Source organism: Molothrus aeneus, chromosome 1 (assembly GCF_037042795.1).
Source record: "Molothrus aeneus isolate 106 chromosome 1, BPBGC_Maene_1.0, whole genome shotgun sequence".
In the NCBI taxonomy this organism is placed as follows: Eukaryota; Metazoa; Chordata; class Aves; order Passeriformes; family Icteridae; genus Molothrus; species Molothrus aeneus.
Genome location: NC_089646.1, coordinates 8539229 through 8556258, shown reverse-complemented (window position 1 = coordinate 8556258; position 17030 = coordinate 8539229). Strand labels below are relative to the sequence as shown.

The following is a 17030-nucleotide window of genomic DNA, read 5'->3' as shown; positions in this document are numbered from 1 at the left end:
GATACTAAAACCTCTTATTTGGGACCAAGACTGTGACTACTTATGTCATTATACAGCCATCAACTGTAAATACATTATCATTCCTAGAGATTAAAGGGTCTATATCCCCTTGCTTCCAGTCAGCCAGTCTCCTGTGGGTATTTCATTTAGTGAAAAGACATTATATTACACTCAAGCATGACAGTCCTCATAACATACACACAGTTTGTAGGAGGAGCTCTACACTTCTGCAAGTGAACAGTCACAACACACAATATTCCTGCCACCTTGGAACTGACTACTCTGCCTTTGAATTTCACAGGCTGTCTGCAAACAACAGCAGTTGGAGCAAGATGGAGCTGTTTGGGATGGAAAAAAAGTGACATTTATTTGTTCCATAAAAACCTTTTCAGGTTTAGCTGAACAAGGATGTTGAACTGCTTTGCCCTTCCCTCGTGTTGAGCGGGACAGCACTGGCTGCCTGCCAAAAGATCAGCTGAACACAAACCTTGAGGATCCTGACCCTTCATTCCCAAACCACACCTCCAGCATCACTGCACATAGGAGCTGCCAGAGCTACTTTCAAAATAAGGTTACATGCATACCCTCAGCTCAGAAGCTTTGGTGACAAAAGCCTATTTCTTCAAGCATTGCTCTTACAGCAGTCCCAGGGAATACACACACAGCCCCTTCCACATGCTGCACGTCCTTGAGGGAGGCACCCAGCAGACCCACTCATTTTTAGCTATTTATATTTTAGCTATTTAGTTATTAGTTTACCAGTGGATAATGCCTAAAAGGCCATTGCAACAGGAGCATGGGAGAACCCAGTTCAACAGGGCACTTGCACACAAGATGGTTTTAACCTTGCATCTGATTTACAGCATGTACCCACATGCTCATCTTGCATCTCGGGACAGAGCATGGTCTTGACAACCAATTTTCCCCATTTTCAAAGAGCTTGACTCAGAAGCTCTCAAATTCCTCCTAGTTTTCCCTAGACATGTCCCTACACATATCTTAGTCATTTGTAAAATAGCCAGCAAAAAACAAATTACGTGGAAACTTACTGAAACCTGGGCTAATAAATCTTAAGTGTCACGTATCTGCCACCCGAGCTGAAGAACTGGCAGCAGCAATGATCTGTCTGGGCTTGGTTCCAAGCACCAAATGGCAGGGCAGTGATCATGGTCTCCTCTACCTGCTTCTCCAAAACTCCATGTATTGTGCCCTGGTTGAGGCAACAGATCCTTATCAGTCTCTCCTCTCACTCCCCAGAGTTCAGTTTTAGTGCTAGGCTGAAAGGCAACAAGCTTAGGTTACAAACTAAGCAGCCTCTCTGCTTCTCAACCCCATTTGTTACCTGGTCTCAAGCATCTTCCTCAATATCAATTCCTTGCCCAATTTGCCTTTTTGTTCTCCTGGTCCTGCTCACTCCTTCAGATACATTCTCTCATCCCCATCATGTCTTTCACTCTGGCCACTGGTTCCTAATCCCAGCATGGATCCAGATCCCAGCTTCCAGACTCCAAGCTGGTGGTCTTGTGTTGTGGCAGCTGGTCAGGAGCTCCTACTTGCCCTCCTCAGCCCCTGATTTCCTTGTCTGTACACTTACACCAGGCCATCTCCTCTCTTTTTCCTGCCAGGGAAGCAGCAGGCACAGGCTGAAAAAAATCCAGTATGTTTATTTTAAATAAACAATTCTTTGTACCAGCCTTCCCTCTCCTGCCAACCTGTACCCTCATTATTATGCCCAGATTTGTCTCCTCCTAAGGCAGCCCTGAATTGCAAATGCATGGAAAGTCCTGTTGAATTTCACACAGCCCTTATGTACTGAAACATCCTCAGTGCAGCCAAACTCAGTTTTCTTCCTTGGAAAATGAGCAATAATAAAACATTTCTAAATAACTCACCTAGGAACAGAAGTATTTTTCCACCATTTCAGTTTTAGAATGAAAGTATATTTGGAGAATTTCAACCAAAAGGATTCAAAATGAGGCCAGTAACCAGCACAACATCTTGGTTTAGGCCACTAAAGTCTGTTAGTATTGCACATACTGAGAGCAGCTTTATATTTCTCATCATAAAGAAACAAACCTTTATGAAATAAGCTTTAGGTAAGTTTTAGAACTGAGTAATACAAGGTCATTTTAAGTCTAAGGAAGCCCACACTTAAAAAACCTAAAAAAACCAAAAAAAAAAAACCAAAAACCCCACAAACCAATAACCAGCAAGACATTTTACTATTAAAAGTACTAGCAATGCTGATTTCAAACTCCCTGTGATTTTCTGTACCAAAGGTGTCTAGCCATCTTAAGAATCAAAATATTTAGTGTTCTCTAAAAATCTGCCTTGATTTAACACAAAATAACAAGTATCCAACTGTTATCCAAAAGCTGGTGTCAAAAAATCCCAACAAATTAAGAATTTTTTCCTCTAGTTAGCAGTATATGTCATGTAAGTACGTACCACAACAAAAGTTTGGGTCAAAATAACTCTTAAAACAGTCCAAGAAAGAACAAGAAGGAAATATCTGAAGTTTGGAACTCTTCCTATTGGCCTCTCTTTTTTCTGTCCCTAGCAGTGAAGAACTCTGGGGTTTTTTCAACTTTTTAAGATTCCGGATTCACTAACAAATATCTACTTATTTGATTGCTGAGCAGATTTTGTGTCTGACATTTTGAAAAACTACTAAATTATGACTGATCACATTTCTTGGCTGATAACCAAAGGCCAATCATGCAAAATTAATTGCAAAGACATTTGTTATTTGCTGAAAAGCAAATTACTAATGTTTGCTTCTTAAAAAAAAAAAAAAATTAGGTTGATTCTTTCCCTTCTTACAGTCATGATAAACTGACCTCCACTTCTTTCCTAAACCAGCTTTGCTTCTATATCCCTAAAGATAAAAACTTCTGTCCTAAATAACAGTATAAACAGGGAGGAGAAAGCTTATATTTTCCTATCTTACATTGCTGAGATTTTTCTTCAGAAAAAGCTCCGAGGATAATTCCAATAGGAATTCAGTTGTGCAACTGATTCATATCACACACTCCATGTGAAAACTCTAACATTCAACTACTTCCAGACACACAATGCTCTTTTTAAAAAAGAAAATACATAAATTATGATGGGTGTTTTCCTAAATTATGATGTCTTTGTCTATTATTATCAAATGACATTACTTTTTTTTCCAATTCAATAGAAATACAACAGTACTACCATTTCAACTTTTACTTATGTCAAATTCTAACTGTCCTAAAACCAGTACAAAGTAATATAACAGCTCTCCATTGCTTAAAGCTTTCGAGGGTGGGCTTATTTTCTTGGTGGATTTTTTTTTTGTGTTTAACAGTAGTTAAACTACAATTTTAGTAGTGGATTATTTTACCACTAATGTTAAACTCTACATTCAGCAAGTATTTGTTGCTAATAACCCCCAAGTGCCCTCTGGTATTTGGTGGAAAAGACCACTCAGAGTTATTTAACTTCAAAAATTAATGAAGAGCAGGTGCAAAAGCCAGGTTTCATAATGGTCTATTTTTGATAAAAGAAGCATACTGTAACATAGATGCATAATAAATCTTTATATGCACAGTAGTTACTCCCATTTTTCATGGTTTTGCTATCCGGACAGTTTCAAATTACACCCAACTATTCAGTACACACATCAGCAGGAGTCCCTGCAAAAAACATTTTAACTATTACTTCACCATTATTAAATCTTTCAGGAAACTCCCTTACTCAGTGTTCAGAACACCTATTTTTCAGCTAACAGGTTCCAACTTAAAAAAGGAAAATTGCAAATTCATATGATCAGCCATGGCTTCAAGGTACTACATCTCAAACATTGGGGCCAACTCTAACACTGAGGGAAAGGACAAAAATTTATGTGAGATCCCACAAGACTGGTTCACATTCATACAGAAATGGTTACCATGACACCTACTAAATGTCCCTAAGACTGACCCAGCATACAACAGTATCTTTTCCTGTTTTTAAGGAAAGCTCTGCACTCCATAATTTAATTTATCCTCATGCAATTTTATTTTGAAAATTCAAGAAGAAAAAAAGGTGGTGCATAAGAATAAAGAATTGACGTCTAGAAGTAACTTACACTGGAAATAGGATTCTGTGTAGATTTCTTAAGAGAACACAATCACAGACATTTCAGAAATAGTTCAAAGGAGAAGATAACACCACAGTGAAGTGCTACTGACAGGTATTTTGTCTTAAATCTTTGATTTTGTGATGTTTATTCTTAGCAAAAAATGTACCCCACACACACCATAATTTACTGCACTTCAGACTGACATTTTTATACAGTTCTGAACAACTGCATGTTGTACAATTTCCCCTTCTACTAATTTCAATTATTCAGTATAGCTAAGGCATAACCTACACCTTATCAATCACTTTTGGAAAAAAAAAAGGCAATGCAAACTTGTGTCTATAATTCATTAGAGTTGTGAATAGCTCATTGAATATGACTTTCACACACTCATGCAATCCCACCTTCTGAAAGAACACGAGATAAGGTTACTTTAATCCTTTCAAAGAACTGCACTATTTTGCCTTCCTTTTATCCCTTTAAATATCCTTCCTGGTTAAGAAATTAACATTTTCTCTCATACAATTCTTACACAAATTGTACTTTTACTTTTCTGCATCTCTTGTTAATTACATGATGTTATCTCCAATAATCTATTCATGAAGCACAGATAACTCTGGTTACCAATAAAAGGGAAAACTTAGCATAAATTGCTTAGCACAAAGTTAATCTTATAAAGCAAGGAATAAAGAGGATCTAACAGCTATTATATGATTTATCAGCTTCTCTAAAAGGGTCACTCCACTTCCTTCATGAGACTAATTAAATACCTTAACAATGTCATTGAAACGTCATGAATCTTTCAATAAAATACACCCTGCCTGTACAACATGTTTACATTTATTAATCTCACTTAAAATGCAAAGAACTAGGAGAACCCCACTGACAGTTAAGCAGGGCCACTCAGTTAATTCTTCTTATATGGTTTAAATGCAAAGAATAATGACCACTATAACCTATGACAATTAAAACTATAGCCATCTGTCACAAGATGTTAATCCTCTTATTTCAGCAGCCCCCAGACTTTTCAAAAAGCTTTCCCAAACTGCCTACCTCCTGTGCAAGAAACTGACTTTTCATCCTCTTGTGTAGGAAACCCTGCTCATATATCTTGGATATGGTTCAAAAATTTCCAAGTAGAAATATGTATCCATATCTTCCATGAAATACGGGTCTTCAAGTTTCACAGTATTTTCTTTTAGCTTGCACAGCATACAGAAAGGAATGACTCATGGAAATTTGTTATTATAAAATTAATTTCGATACTTTTTAAATACAGTTTCAATGATTCAGTATTGTTATTCTCAAGTCTGTAACAATCACCTAAATCCATCAAGGTGAAATAAAACCTAGCAAGCACCATGGTTTTCCCAAAAGATTTAGGAAAAGATCACCTAATATAAAAGACACACCTTGAATTCATGCCAATCATGGACAAAACTGTTCAAAGTGCCCATAAAAGTCCAGACAACAGTTTTATGCTACCTATATAAGTCTTTTCAAAGTTTCTGGAACATATTTTGTGAAGGGAAAACATATAGCTAGCCAAGCACTGGCTCAAGTCTGTGGACTGCACAGATCCTGGCACTACAGGCAGACTGAGTCACAGAGAATGGGTTAATATTCTCAACTGAACTGGAAGTAATTTTTAATATTAAAATGTACCACACAATTTGGATAAGCTCCTCTCTTACACTACACAACTCCAAGAGATAGGAAACAGTGTTGGGCTTAGGCAGAAGTCCAGGTCATCTCTAGGAGAAATCACCAATGCCCTATTTCACTGTTTAGGAAAGTAGAATTTCCATGTCAGCCAACATGGTAAACCAGTACAAGCAAGGAGAGAAAGGCATGGAATCCCCTGTTATTTAAGTCAACTCATGATCAAATAGCTAAAATAAGTAACACAGGCAATGCAGACAGAGATGGGTATTCCCAGCAGACTGACAAGCCCTAACAGTTCAGGAGACTAAAGCTAAACATTTTAACTGTTGTATACTAAAAGTGTCCCTTTTCATCAAGTTTCAGGGCATCCCCACAATACATCCAGCAGGACGAGATTCATGTTGCAAATGGAGACAAAACCAGTCCCAACTTCAGTGTGTTTCTAAGAGAAGCACCAAAGCAGATGGGCCCATAAGCAACCACTTCTCCACAGGAGAACTTCTGCTTCAGAGAGTCCTTAATGAAATACAGACAGAAAATGTACTGGTAATGAGATCCCAACCCTAGATTTAAATTCCTAATTTAAAGTGCTGATGTGCAAAAAAACCACACTCCCATCCATCTATTTGGTATGGATGAAGGAAGAGTGTCCCCAGCAGAGACAGGCCATAAGGAGAAATAGTGTGACAGACAAGCTGTTGCAACTTGCACAGACTGAAGGGAAGAGTAAACCCAAACCTCTCAATCCACAAACCTAAGGAAGTTCTTTAACACTAAATTGTAAACTAATTCATCTGGGAGATTCAGTTTCACTTAAGTTTGCAATCCTCTGCAGGAGTGGGGTGTAGAAGAGTGCATGATAATTTTTGTTTGGTACCCTCTAACTTTTAAGGTTAAGTACAACACAACAAATTGGGGAAAGAGTGTAAGAGACATTGATGTCATTTAGAGCAATGAACTCTCCCTTGAAAGATGAGGATTTCATCATCATTTAGTAAAAGGCAGTAAAATCCTTCTGCATACATTTTGTGCTGACAGCTAACAGTTTTATGGATGTGTAAAGAATTAGGAACCCCTCCTATTGTCAGAACTGAGATAAGATCTTTCCCTTGGACTTTGCAGAAACTACTCCATGGACATATCATGGTGTTTATGTGTATCTTAGTGGCCTGCAAGTCACTAACAATTAGAAACAACTCGAGGTTACAACTAAACTGGATCATGAATATCAAATTCAAGATTTCCATATTACACTCCAAGCTTGAACTTCCAGTTACACTTTATTTAAAAACATATTTATTTATTTAAATATGGGATGGGGATGATTTGTTTTTAAAAATGGGACCTGGGGATGATGCTTCTCTCTTTAACAAGAAATGGTCAGGATGCTACAAAAAAAGTCAAGAAGCAGACAGCTTTATAGAAAACAAAAATGAGAACTGCTGCTAATCTAGACTTTGAAAAGGACTAATTACTTAGGAATCAAATTACTGGATTGATGGTTTTCAGTTCTGTTAGGAAATCTCATTTTTGAGATGTTCTGCACATCTCTGACCTTACAAACACACTGATGTGAGAACTTTACATACTCAGAGAGTTCCCAATATGCTTGCAAGTACTATTCATGCACTGGGTAAGAAGACTTGAACATTTTCATCATTTTATAGTCAACCCATAATATCTATCTGAATTGCCTTATTTTATTGTAACAGGAGTGACTTACTGCTTTATAATGAAATGAAGCATTTTCACTTTCACATTCTAAAGAATTAGCAAGAAATGAAAGCACAGAAGGTGAACAAATACCAGTTTATAGATTTACTCTTTTTCATATTGTGATGACACAAATGTACTGAGTTATCTTTTAAAAGCACATTTTCTCATCTCAGTAAAATAGCTTAAGATAACTATACTATCATCTAATACCTCTAGTTTTATAATAGATACATTTTAGTTCTCTATTCAGTGTTTAAGCTCTAGATTACTCTTACTGTATTGTACGCAGCAGACTATATTTTAATTGGATTTCTTTGTAAGTCTTGATTTCTGCAAAGTAACTCTTGAACAGTGCTTAATTAACAGCAAAATAGCATATGTATAACACTTTTTCCCTCTTTGTACTGACAAAAGTTTGTGCTTTGCTTACAATGGATTTTTTAAAAGCTTCACATTTCATTCACAGAAATATACAAAAACCAAAGTACAACCTATATAACCAGATAAACAAAAACTTTTTTACTGTAAGGGTGCCTGAGCACTTGCACCATCCTTGCAGATATTCAGAAGCCATCCACACATGGTCCTGGACAACTGGCTTCAGGTGGCCCTGCTTGAGCAGGGGGATGGACCAGGTAACCTCCAGAGGTCCCTGTCAACCTCAGCCATTCTGTGATTCTGTGTTTAGCAGGTACTAAAGCTGAGATTGAAGAAAATCTACCATCATTAACACAGGGGAAAAAAAATCTACAACACTGTTTTTTCTTGGCTGTGCTAAACAGCACTCACCTTACAGAAAGATAAATGACAGTAAAATATAAATGCACAAGTTTTCTGCTCCATTTTCCTGTCTACAGAGCACGTGCACACTGGAGCCAACATGACAAGCTAAAGGGTTACTGCATTTAGAAACCAGCTATTTCTCTCTTATTTAATAGCTGTTACCATCATGTTTAGCTGCTGCTGCTCCTCCTGCAGATGGGAATTCATTGATATGATTAAATTTGATGGTATGATAATGTATGGTAATCGTGATTAATCAGAAGCCCACTAGCAAATGGAGGATGTTGGGTATTATGTCACCTGCATTTTAAACTGCTTTCCCTCCATGGCAGCCTGACAATACTTGACAGCTGGAGAGATCTCATGCTGCATTTGCTTGCTACTACTTATAGATCTGATAAGAGAAAGTGCCCATCATTCCTTCACTATCTTAAGTGCTGTAATTACAGAGCTTTGCAGTCAAGTTGTGAAAACTGTACCTGTTAAAAACCAAAGCCTTTTGCTAGCTGCTGAACAAGCTCTGTCTCACATCTGCAAGGGCTATAATCTGAAAGAAATGTAATTTGATGCAGCAGTCCCATTCAAACATGATTTGCATGAAATGCTGTGTAAAGCAGTATCCAAGAAATGTCAATCAACACCACCTGATACCATGTATTCTGTTAAATGGAAACAAAATGCTTTCTACACTACCTGTGATCTGCCACTACTACACAGCAATAGAGGGAAAATTTCATTTACTGTTACTCATTATAGTGAAACCATAGCAAAAGCAAAATAATTGTGAGGAAGTAAGAGAATCATTTTCACAAGTGGCTTTTTATTTCCATTAACAGTTTGTCTCCTACACACGTACTGCTACAAACATGCACAGGTTACTAAACATCAGTTTAAAATGACTGCCTGTGGTGAGATGCAGGACTCTGATTTGTCCTTACTATGTGGACTATGAGTCTACATTAATAACAAGTGCTAAAAAACCCTTTCTCACATGTAGGAACTCATGATTAAATTTGAAAAAAATGGGGGAAAAAAATCCATCCCTATTTGCATTTCCCACAACACACAACAAACACTTTTGCAAGGAGTTTTGTTTTCAAAAGCACTGCAAATTTCTGCCTCTACATCCTGTAAGAGGTGGTGCAGCCACAGACCCAGGCCCACTGTAATATCACTAAGCCAACCCAGTGGGGTGATCCATGGCAGTCCCAACATCACCTGGGAAAAAATAAGTAAGCTGTATTCTAATGTACCTTTTATAATTAATTTGTACAGCACTAATACACTGCTTTTTTAAAAGAAATGTTTCAAACAAATGACCATGAAGGACAGCAACTTCTGTTTTGAGCAATGACTAGTCACAGATTAGATCATAAAGAAGTGTTTAAAAACAGTGTCTGGAACACAAACAACACTCAAAAACTCAGAAATCAAACTACTGATTCCATAAATGATGGAAAAATGAACGAAAACTGATCAACTACCCTTCACAGCATCCATTTGAGACACCACCTGATGTGCTGGAGATCAAGTGGAAGCTTGTTGAATGAGAACATGAAGAAAGTTTACTAAGGTTTTTGCTGTTTAAGGAAAAGAAAATGTATTCTTTGAGATAAAGATTATTTTAAAAATAAGTTCTAAGTTCCAAAAGCAAATAATGTCAAAACCCCCTGGGAATAAAACAGACATACCACATTGGCTATTCACAAGGGCCTGAGAGTAAGTCACCCTGATAGATAAAGTCTTAAACATACTAAATAAAACATAAATCATGTTTTACAATTCAGCTTCTTCAGACACGAATCCAAGAGTTATCTGAAAGACACCCAGCCAGTGCACTAAGGTGTTCTATCAAAAGAGAAAATCTTTGTGCATTAAAAATTAGCAAAGCCTTCATGGCACAAATTAGTCAGGTAGACACTGGTGCCACTTCATCTTGTATGTGGTGCCTCTTCAGACAGTTCCCAACTTCAGCTCTGAAACTCAAATTGACCAAAGGTGTCTGTGAGCTGAGCACCAGCCCAGCTCACACCACACCCAGGGTGACAGCTTAAGGACAACAGCCAATTGAGAATTGATCCCAAGTTCCTGAGAGCCAAAGGCACACAGCTCCACTCAACAGGCTCTGCTCTCACTGCAGCAGCTGCAGAGGAGGATCCAGGCCATGGACAGAGGGGGAATGGCCTCAGAGCTGAGGAATCCCTCTCTTCTGCCTTTAGCAGAGGGAGGCAGGGTCTCCTCAGTTCTCTCTTCTCTCCAAATGCCCCACACTCCAGCCACAAATCTGGATGCTAGGGATAGCTCACAATTTCTGGCTGAAGAACACTGAGACCCTCTCTCTGCCATATTCCATCCCAAAGTGGGCATGACAATACTTTATCTCTGTATGTCCATTAAATATTGCACATGTGTTTCATGTAGTACTATTACTTCAGTGTTCATAAGTTAAATAAACGATGTTTGAAGCCAAAAGCTTCTATACATTTTTCTTCAGGCAAACACTGAAATATTTCAGACATGGAATGTGCTGGTGGACTCATAAGCTGATGGTCCAGACTTTTTCATCCCTTAAATTCCAGCTTCACACTCACTAATGCTCTGGCTTCTGTAACAGTCAGTTAGCAGCAGCCTTTATATAATGAAAAAGAAATACCTCTTACATTTTCTATTTAATCTCCTCTTCCTTGTTTTATCCCATCTTTCTTCACAGAACACAGGAATTGAAAGAGAAATTAGCCAAGATAACAAACACCGGATGAAGGACAGAAATCACAGCGGTCCCTCTTGTGTAATATAAAACCCTCCAGCTCCTTCCCCTGCACTGGGGCATCAGCAAGAATTAGTAAATTGGTCAGAAAACACATGAAAAGTTCAGGAGAGCCATGAGCAGCCTGTGAATAAAATCTTCTGTGACCCTCCTGTAAATGGATCAGTTTGCAAAGGAGACTGCTGTTTGTGAGACTGCTGTTTGTCCCAACTGTGACACTGGGACAGGAACTCTTAACCACTTTAAAGCAAAGGCAGATGATAAAGCCAGACCTTCAGAAGGACTCTGCCAAAGAGGTTATTTAATCTATTCTTTAAACTGTTTAAAGAAAACATTCAGTTGGCACTTGCACAGGTCCAGGTTAATTCAAACTATGCTTTTAGACTGGATTACTGTGAACTACAGCCACGAGGACTGTGCAATTCAGACAAACAGAATTCACATCCTTAACTCCCAGATCCCACAAGTGCACTCTGGTTCTCAGCTGTGACACACCCCAGATCCACCATTTATTCAGTCCCTGTCAGTTACAAATAGCTCTCAAACACCATTCACACCAAGTCATCTCAAATGCTCAGAGAGTAACAGCTAAGACAACTTGATTGCTTGATTCAAGATTACTGTAAGGGTTAAAATAACTCTGTGTACACAACACACATTCATTCCCTTGTACCTTTTCCAGTACTCCCTCTCTAAACATTCCAGGAGTTAAGTTTTAAGAAAAAAAATAACTGAACAATAAGTTCTACCTTGAAATACTAAAATTGAGATTCAAGATTAAGGGAATTTAATCAGCCCCCACTCTAAGCAGGTTCAGTCCTGATCAACACTAGCCTGACACGGCACGACATTATTTCCTATAATTTAGGTCTCACACCATATGTTAACACGCTCATTACAACTTTGTTCAACCCTTCAATTATGTCCTCCTGCAGAAGGTTGTAAGAATTAACCATTACATGGTTACAAAGTCATTTCATCAGCCCCAAATTAACAACACCTGGTTTCCAATAGATTTAGGACTGCCAATTGATTAGCACTGATTGAAGTTCTTCCCATATTTGGAGCACACAGGCTCTCTGCACTGAGAGGTTTCTCTCCTAGATAAGATAGAAACTCAGTGACAAATTTTCCCTTCAGTTATGGCATGGCCCACTTCTGGTCTCTTCTTGCAAGAATTTAATTACTCTTCATGTTTCCACCCCTGTCACATTCAATGAGAAGAAACCATCCAGTTCAAAGTTCAAGGGGAATGCAGACTGCAAATATTTAATTCTAACCCCACTATCTTTTAGAAGCAAAGCAACCAGAAAAATCAGTTAACTATTATCCTTTGATTATGCAATCTTAAAAACAAAAGCAAATTCAAGTTATTACCTATCCAGAGATTCTTTATACAATGAAGAAAAGGCTGAATGAACTGTACATAGTCTGGAGTAAGTCTTTGATCTTTTTCAAATGGCTTGTCAAAATTGTCTAACCACTGCTGCATTGCTTTAAGTCAACATTTATACATAAACAAGTGAATTATAATAGCACAAAGGCATCTGACATGTAACAGCAAAAAAGGTAGTTCTGCAAGATAAAACGTTAGTCAGAAAGTAAATTTGTCTTCAGCTCAAGAGCTAACATACTACATTTAATAAAACAAACATGAGATATGTACACAGTGACATTTAATTCCTAATCCTAATATGACTGATAACCCATGCAAAATTTATAAAGTACTTCATAGGGGAAGTCCACTTTATAACCCAGTGAGCCATGGAAAGATGAAGCAACTTTCTCAGGGTCATGCAGCACCTTACTGCTGAAGTAGGAAAAAACCAGTCAGGGCAACCAAATGACAGTGCCAGACCCTCACAGTTAAGTCAGCCCTCCTCCTCCTTATGAAAATTTAATTATACTGACTCTTTTCTGGTGCACTGCTTATATAAATAAAAAGACAGCAAGCAGTTAAGTTTCTCCTGCAGGCTAAAGGAGCAAAAGGCCAACCAAAAAATGTTCAGTTTACTTTATTCCCTTTTAAAAACTGCTGCATTTAGATTAGTTAGGTTTGCAATACTTCTCAACTTGCAACCCCAAAAGTGAACAGAACTAAAATCTAATTTCACACTCAATTTAAATAAAAATTAATTTTCAAGTTTTCTATGCTGATGTAAACACACTTCAAAGATGCCAATTACAATGCCTTTACAGATATTCCTTATCCTCCAATTTATTTCCATCCCAAATTGTGTTTACGGGCAAATCAACTTAGTATCAAAGGAAAACAAATGCATGACACTTGTTTTCATAAAAAATAACAATTAAAACTGCTTTCAAAATGTAAATAAGATCTCCCCATAACACTAAAGTGAAGAAACTATTTCCTCTGAAAACCACAATATTTTTAGTTTTTAAAAAAGCTCAAAAATATTTTCTTGAAGATACAACATGAATTTACTTAATGAAACTGTGGGTTTACAACTCAATTTTTTAAGACTTCACAGAAGAAATGCAGCAATGTAAAGACTGTTTCTCTGCAAAATACACATATCACAATTCCTCAGCCATAAGTCTGTAAGAAAAATATTCTGCATTAAAAACAACCAGATGCACACTGGGCAATCAAAAGTCACAGAAGGTTTCTGAAATTTGCTTCTTTCTAGCACATCTGATCTCCATGCCAGAGATACCACACAGATGTTCAGACATCTATTTTCCTTCTTCAGCACTGCACACATCAACACATTTTTATGTGTTTTATATATTTGGGAAGTATAGTATACAGGTTTTTACTTGAAAATACTTTAGGTAATATTGCAACCTAGGTCTTTTGCTTATTTTGATACCTTGCTAACCATTTAAACTAGAAATTTAGTATAACAAAACTGAAATGATGAGGAAAGTTCTAGAAGCATATACTCTTCTCATTCATAGAGTTTAAAATAATTATGAAGTGAAATTAGCCTAGTGAGGTAGCTAAGTGTCTGGTTTGTTGTCAAAATTAGAAACATATAAGAAAGCAAGGTCATGCAATGCCAGTTCTATTTTTCAAATAAAAAACATGAGAGTGCTGAAATACCTTTAGTAATGATAAAAATGATTGCTGCATTTTACAATAAATACATATTACTGCTTTTTAAGCTTAGGGATTATTTCAAAAAGCCTTTTATTATATCAAATAAAATAAGGATTCTATTTATACAGAAAGAGTCAAGTAATAAAATGAAGCCCATATTCCTTAAGACAAGATGCATTCATGTCTTTCCCACTGGAGAGACTGGTTCAACAATTTTACAGTTAAACAGAATTAATTCTACTCTCAAAAATCCATTGACCTTAAGCTTTTAACAAACATTTTCAACTGCAGAGTGTATTGTCAATATTTACAAATCCTTAAAATTATATTTCACTAGAACAGCTTTTATTTGCTATATTAATATTTCCTTGCAAATGTATGCTTATCCATATCAGAGAAGAAGAAACAGCTGCTACTCACAGGAAATCTCTGGGGTCCTACAGCAGGTCTTGGCTGGGCAGGAACTGGCAGCAAGGGCACTGAAACAAGAAGCACCTTTTAACACCATTTGTTTTACCTAACAGTTGTAGTTATTTCCAAAAGCATTTGCAATAAAAAGCCATGATTAAAATCTGCTACTTTTACTCTCACATGTCACAGTTACTACAATTAACTTTGAGCAACCGTTCCCTCCCCTACAACATGCAACAGGGCAATTAGGATTCTCCTAGTTAATTTACATAATTTAGTTCTGCTTTTTCCAGAATTAAATTGCTCCTTGTTGCAGGAAGACAAACTAGAATAGTTATTCAGCCAAAGACATCCCTTAGACAAAGCTGACAGAGACACTAACAATAATTTCACGTTTCAAATAGAAGGATACATGATTAATTTGCCTTCTCAACTTCATGCCACTCAACATTTCCTAGGCATCTCCCAGTCTCACCACCAAACTACCTCAAGAAGCATGAACATGAGAGACACTAACTGGTAAAAATCACTGCTCATGAGGGTAAAATGAGGCAGGCAGCTGCAATTAACAGCACACAAAAACTACTTAGTCTGTCTGGCCTTGCCACCACAGTGGTGTGTGCAACTGTGATGACAGAACTGCTGATCTCAGATGAAAGACAGTGATTGCATAGAGATACCAAGAAGAATCAGGAAACCTTTTCTTGAAAAAATAACCTCTAAAACTAGTATTTCAGGGGGATTAACATGGATGATTTGCTCTTACAACTGCACTTTGAAATGCTAGTCACAAAAAGCTATTTCCCAAAACATTCACTTAATGTTATGGCAAAATGCACAAAGTGCTACAGCTGGATCACCCTGGGAACTGAACCTGTATTCCAATCTCAAATACAAAGTGTTATGACAGCTCTCCTGTTTTCCAGAGCACTTTTTATTTCATCTCACAGTTGTGTAAGTGGTTAAAAATACAAACATTTCCATGTTAAACAAAAGGCCTAGAGAAGTCCAATAAAGCATTTCCAACCTCACAATGTGTTTGCTCATTTACTAAAAGCTTTTAGTAAGATTCTTCTCCAGTTTGTTTTTAGCACTTCTGAAAGTGAGAGGGAAACATTTCCCAAGCAGGGTTAAACAGTGACTTTGCAGACAGCTACTGTGTCACACTTGAGAGCAGGAAAGATACTAAGAAATGCTTCTAATTTGAGAGAGAAGTTGGGTGCATTTCCCAACATAGAGCTGGCTAAGATGCCTCAAAAATCCCTTTTCCCTTGGTAACCAAGGCACATGAACTAATGCATTAGTGTTTTGTTTTTCAGTTCATGTCCATGTCTGGCTTCTATCCACTTTCATTAAGTACTTGTGGTTTGCTGGTTCAGAGACTGATGGGGTAAACTAATTGCAGCAGTCTTTCAGCATGGGAGGACTGTGTGCAAGCTTTGTATCACATTACACCAGAAAATGACTGCAATAGTTTCATCCTGGCTTCTAATGAACATCTGTTGGTATCAAACGGCCATGGCCACACAGAAAAAAAATGCTAAGATGCTCTTGACAGACCTAGTCCTAAAACAGTTCAGGTATTACAGGTCAAAGAGGCACTGAGAAAAATGGCATAAGGTGGGAAATGTAGAGAAATGTCAACTGAACTAGAGTCTATTTCAGTATTCTGCCTCCAGCAGTAGCATATAAATTCATATATTTATATATTTTCAACAAATTAATTTAATACTCATGAAAGATAGTAGTTCAAACTCTGTGCCCTTTCAATCCTTGGACACTTGCTTAAGCAGCAAAGAAGTCTCAAGCCCTCATTTTCTTGATGTCAAATATTCCATAGGTGTGAAAAGTATGTTTCAAAAATAATACACAGCATGTTGTAAGGCACTATTTTAAGAAGATTAAATTGCTTCTTGCTATAAATTCCAACACTATACCAGAAAAGATGAAGAAGCAATTCCCACACTGATTATCCAGGAGAATTACAATGTGATTGTTCCCAAGACACCAAACAGTTTTCAAAAGGTGAATGGCACAGTGAGCTGCCATGAACTGCTCATTAGTTCATGTCAATTTTGGCAGCACCACAGGATCTCTGAAATAGTTACTGGTGGTATAAACATTTAAGGGGAAAAATGCAACACCTATTATCACAGGTTAAATCAGTACTTCACAGTTCATCTATGTACAGTTCTCCAGCATTAATAAATTGATCATACTCAAGTTTGGACACACATACAGCAAAAATTACTACCTACAACTCAAAAGTAATTTGCAGGATAGGACACAAAGAAAAGATAAAACTATGAGACAAGCTAAAAGATATGGGATTCAAATGCCACAGGAGGCACAGCTGAACACCAACTGCACAGTACCTGCAGCATGTATCCACAGAGACTCATCTTTTAGGGGTTTGAAAGACCAAGTCCTTAATCATTTATGAAGCTTCAAAGACTAAAAATAGGACCAATCCATTTGAAACAAAACTGACTTGAAAGTAACTGTTTTTTTCAAATCAGGATTCAAGGCTGGGC

General features: G+C 37.4%; 1 protein-coding gene across 4 annotated transcripts in view; it reads right to left on the bottom strand.

Moving 5' to 3' along the window:
• RBM33 (RNA binding motif protein 33) overlaps nucleotides 1-17030 on the bottom strand; it is a 97688-nt gene that overhangs the window by 41041 nt on the left and 39617 nt on the right. For all 4 annotated transcript variants that reach the window (XM_066551058.1, XM_066551066.1, XM_066551074.1 and 1 more), the window contains exon 10: nucleotides 14506-14564. In XM_066551058.1, the coding sequence (XP_066407155.1) occupies nucleotides 14506-14564 (59 nt within the window). The remainder of the gene's footprint in view (nucleotides 1-14505; nucleotides 14565-17030) is intronic.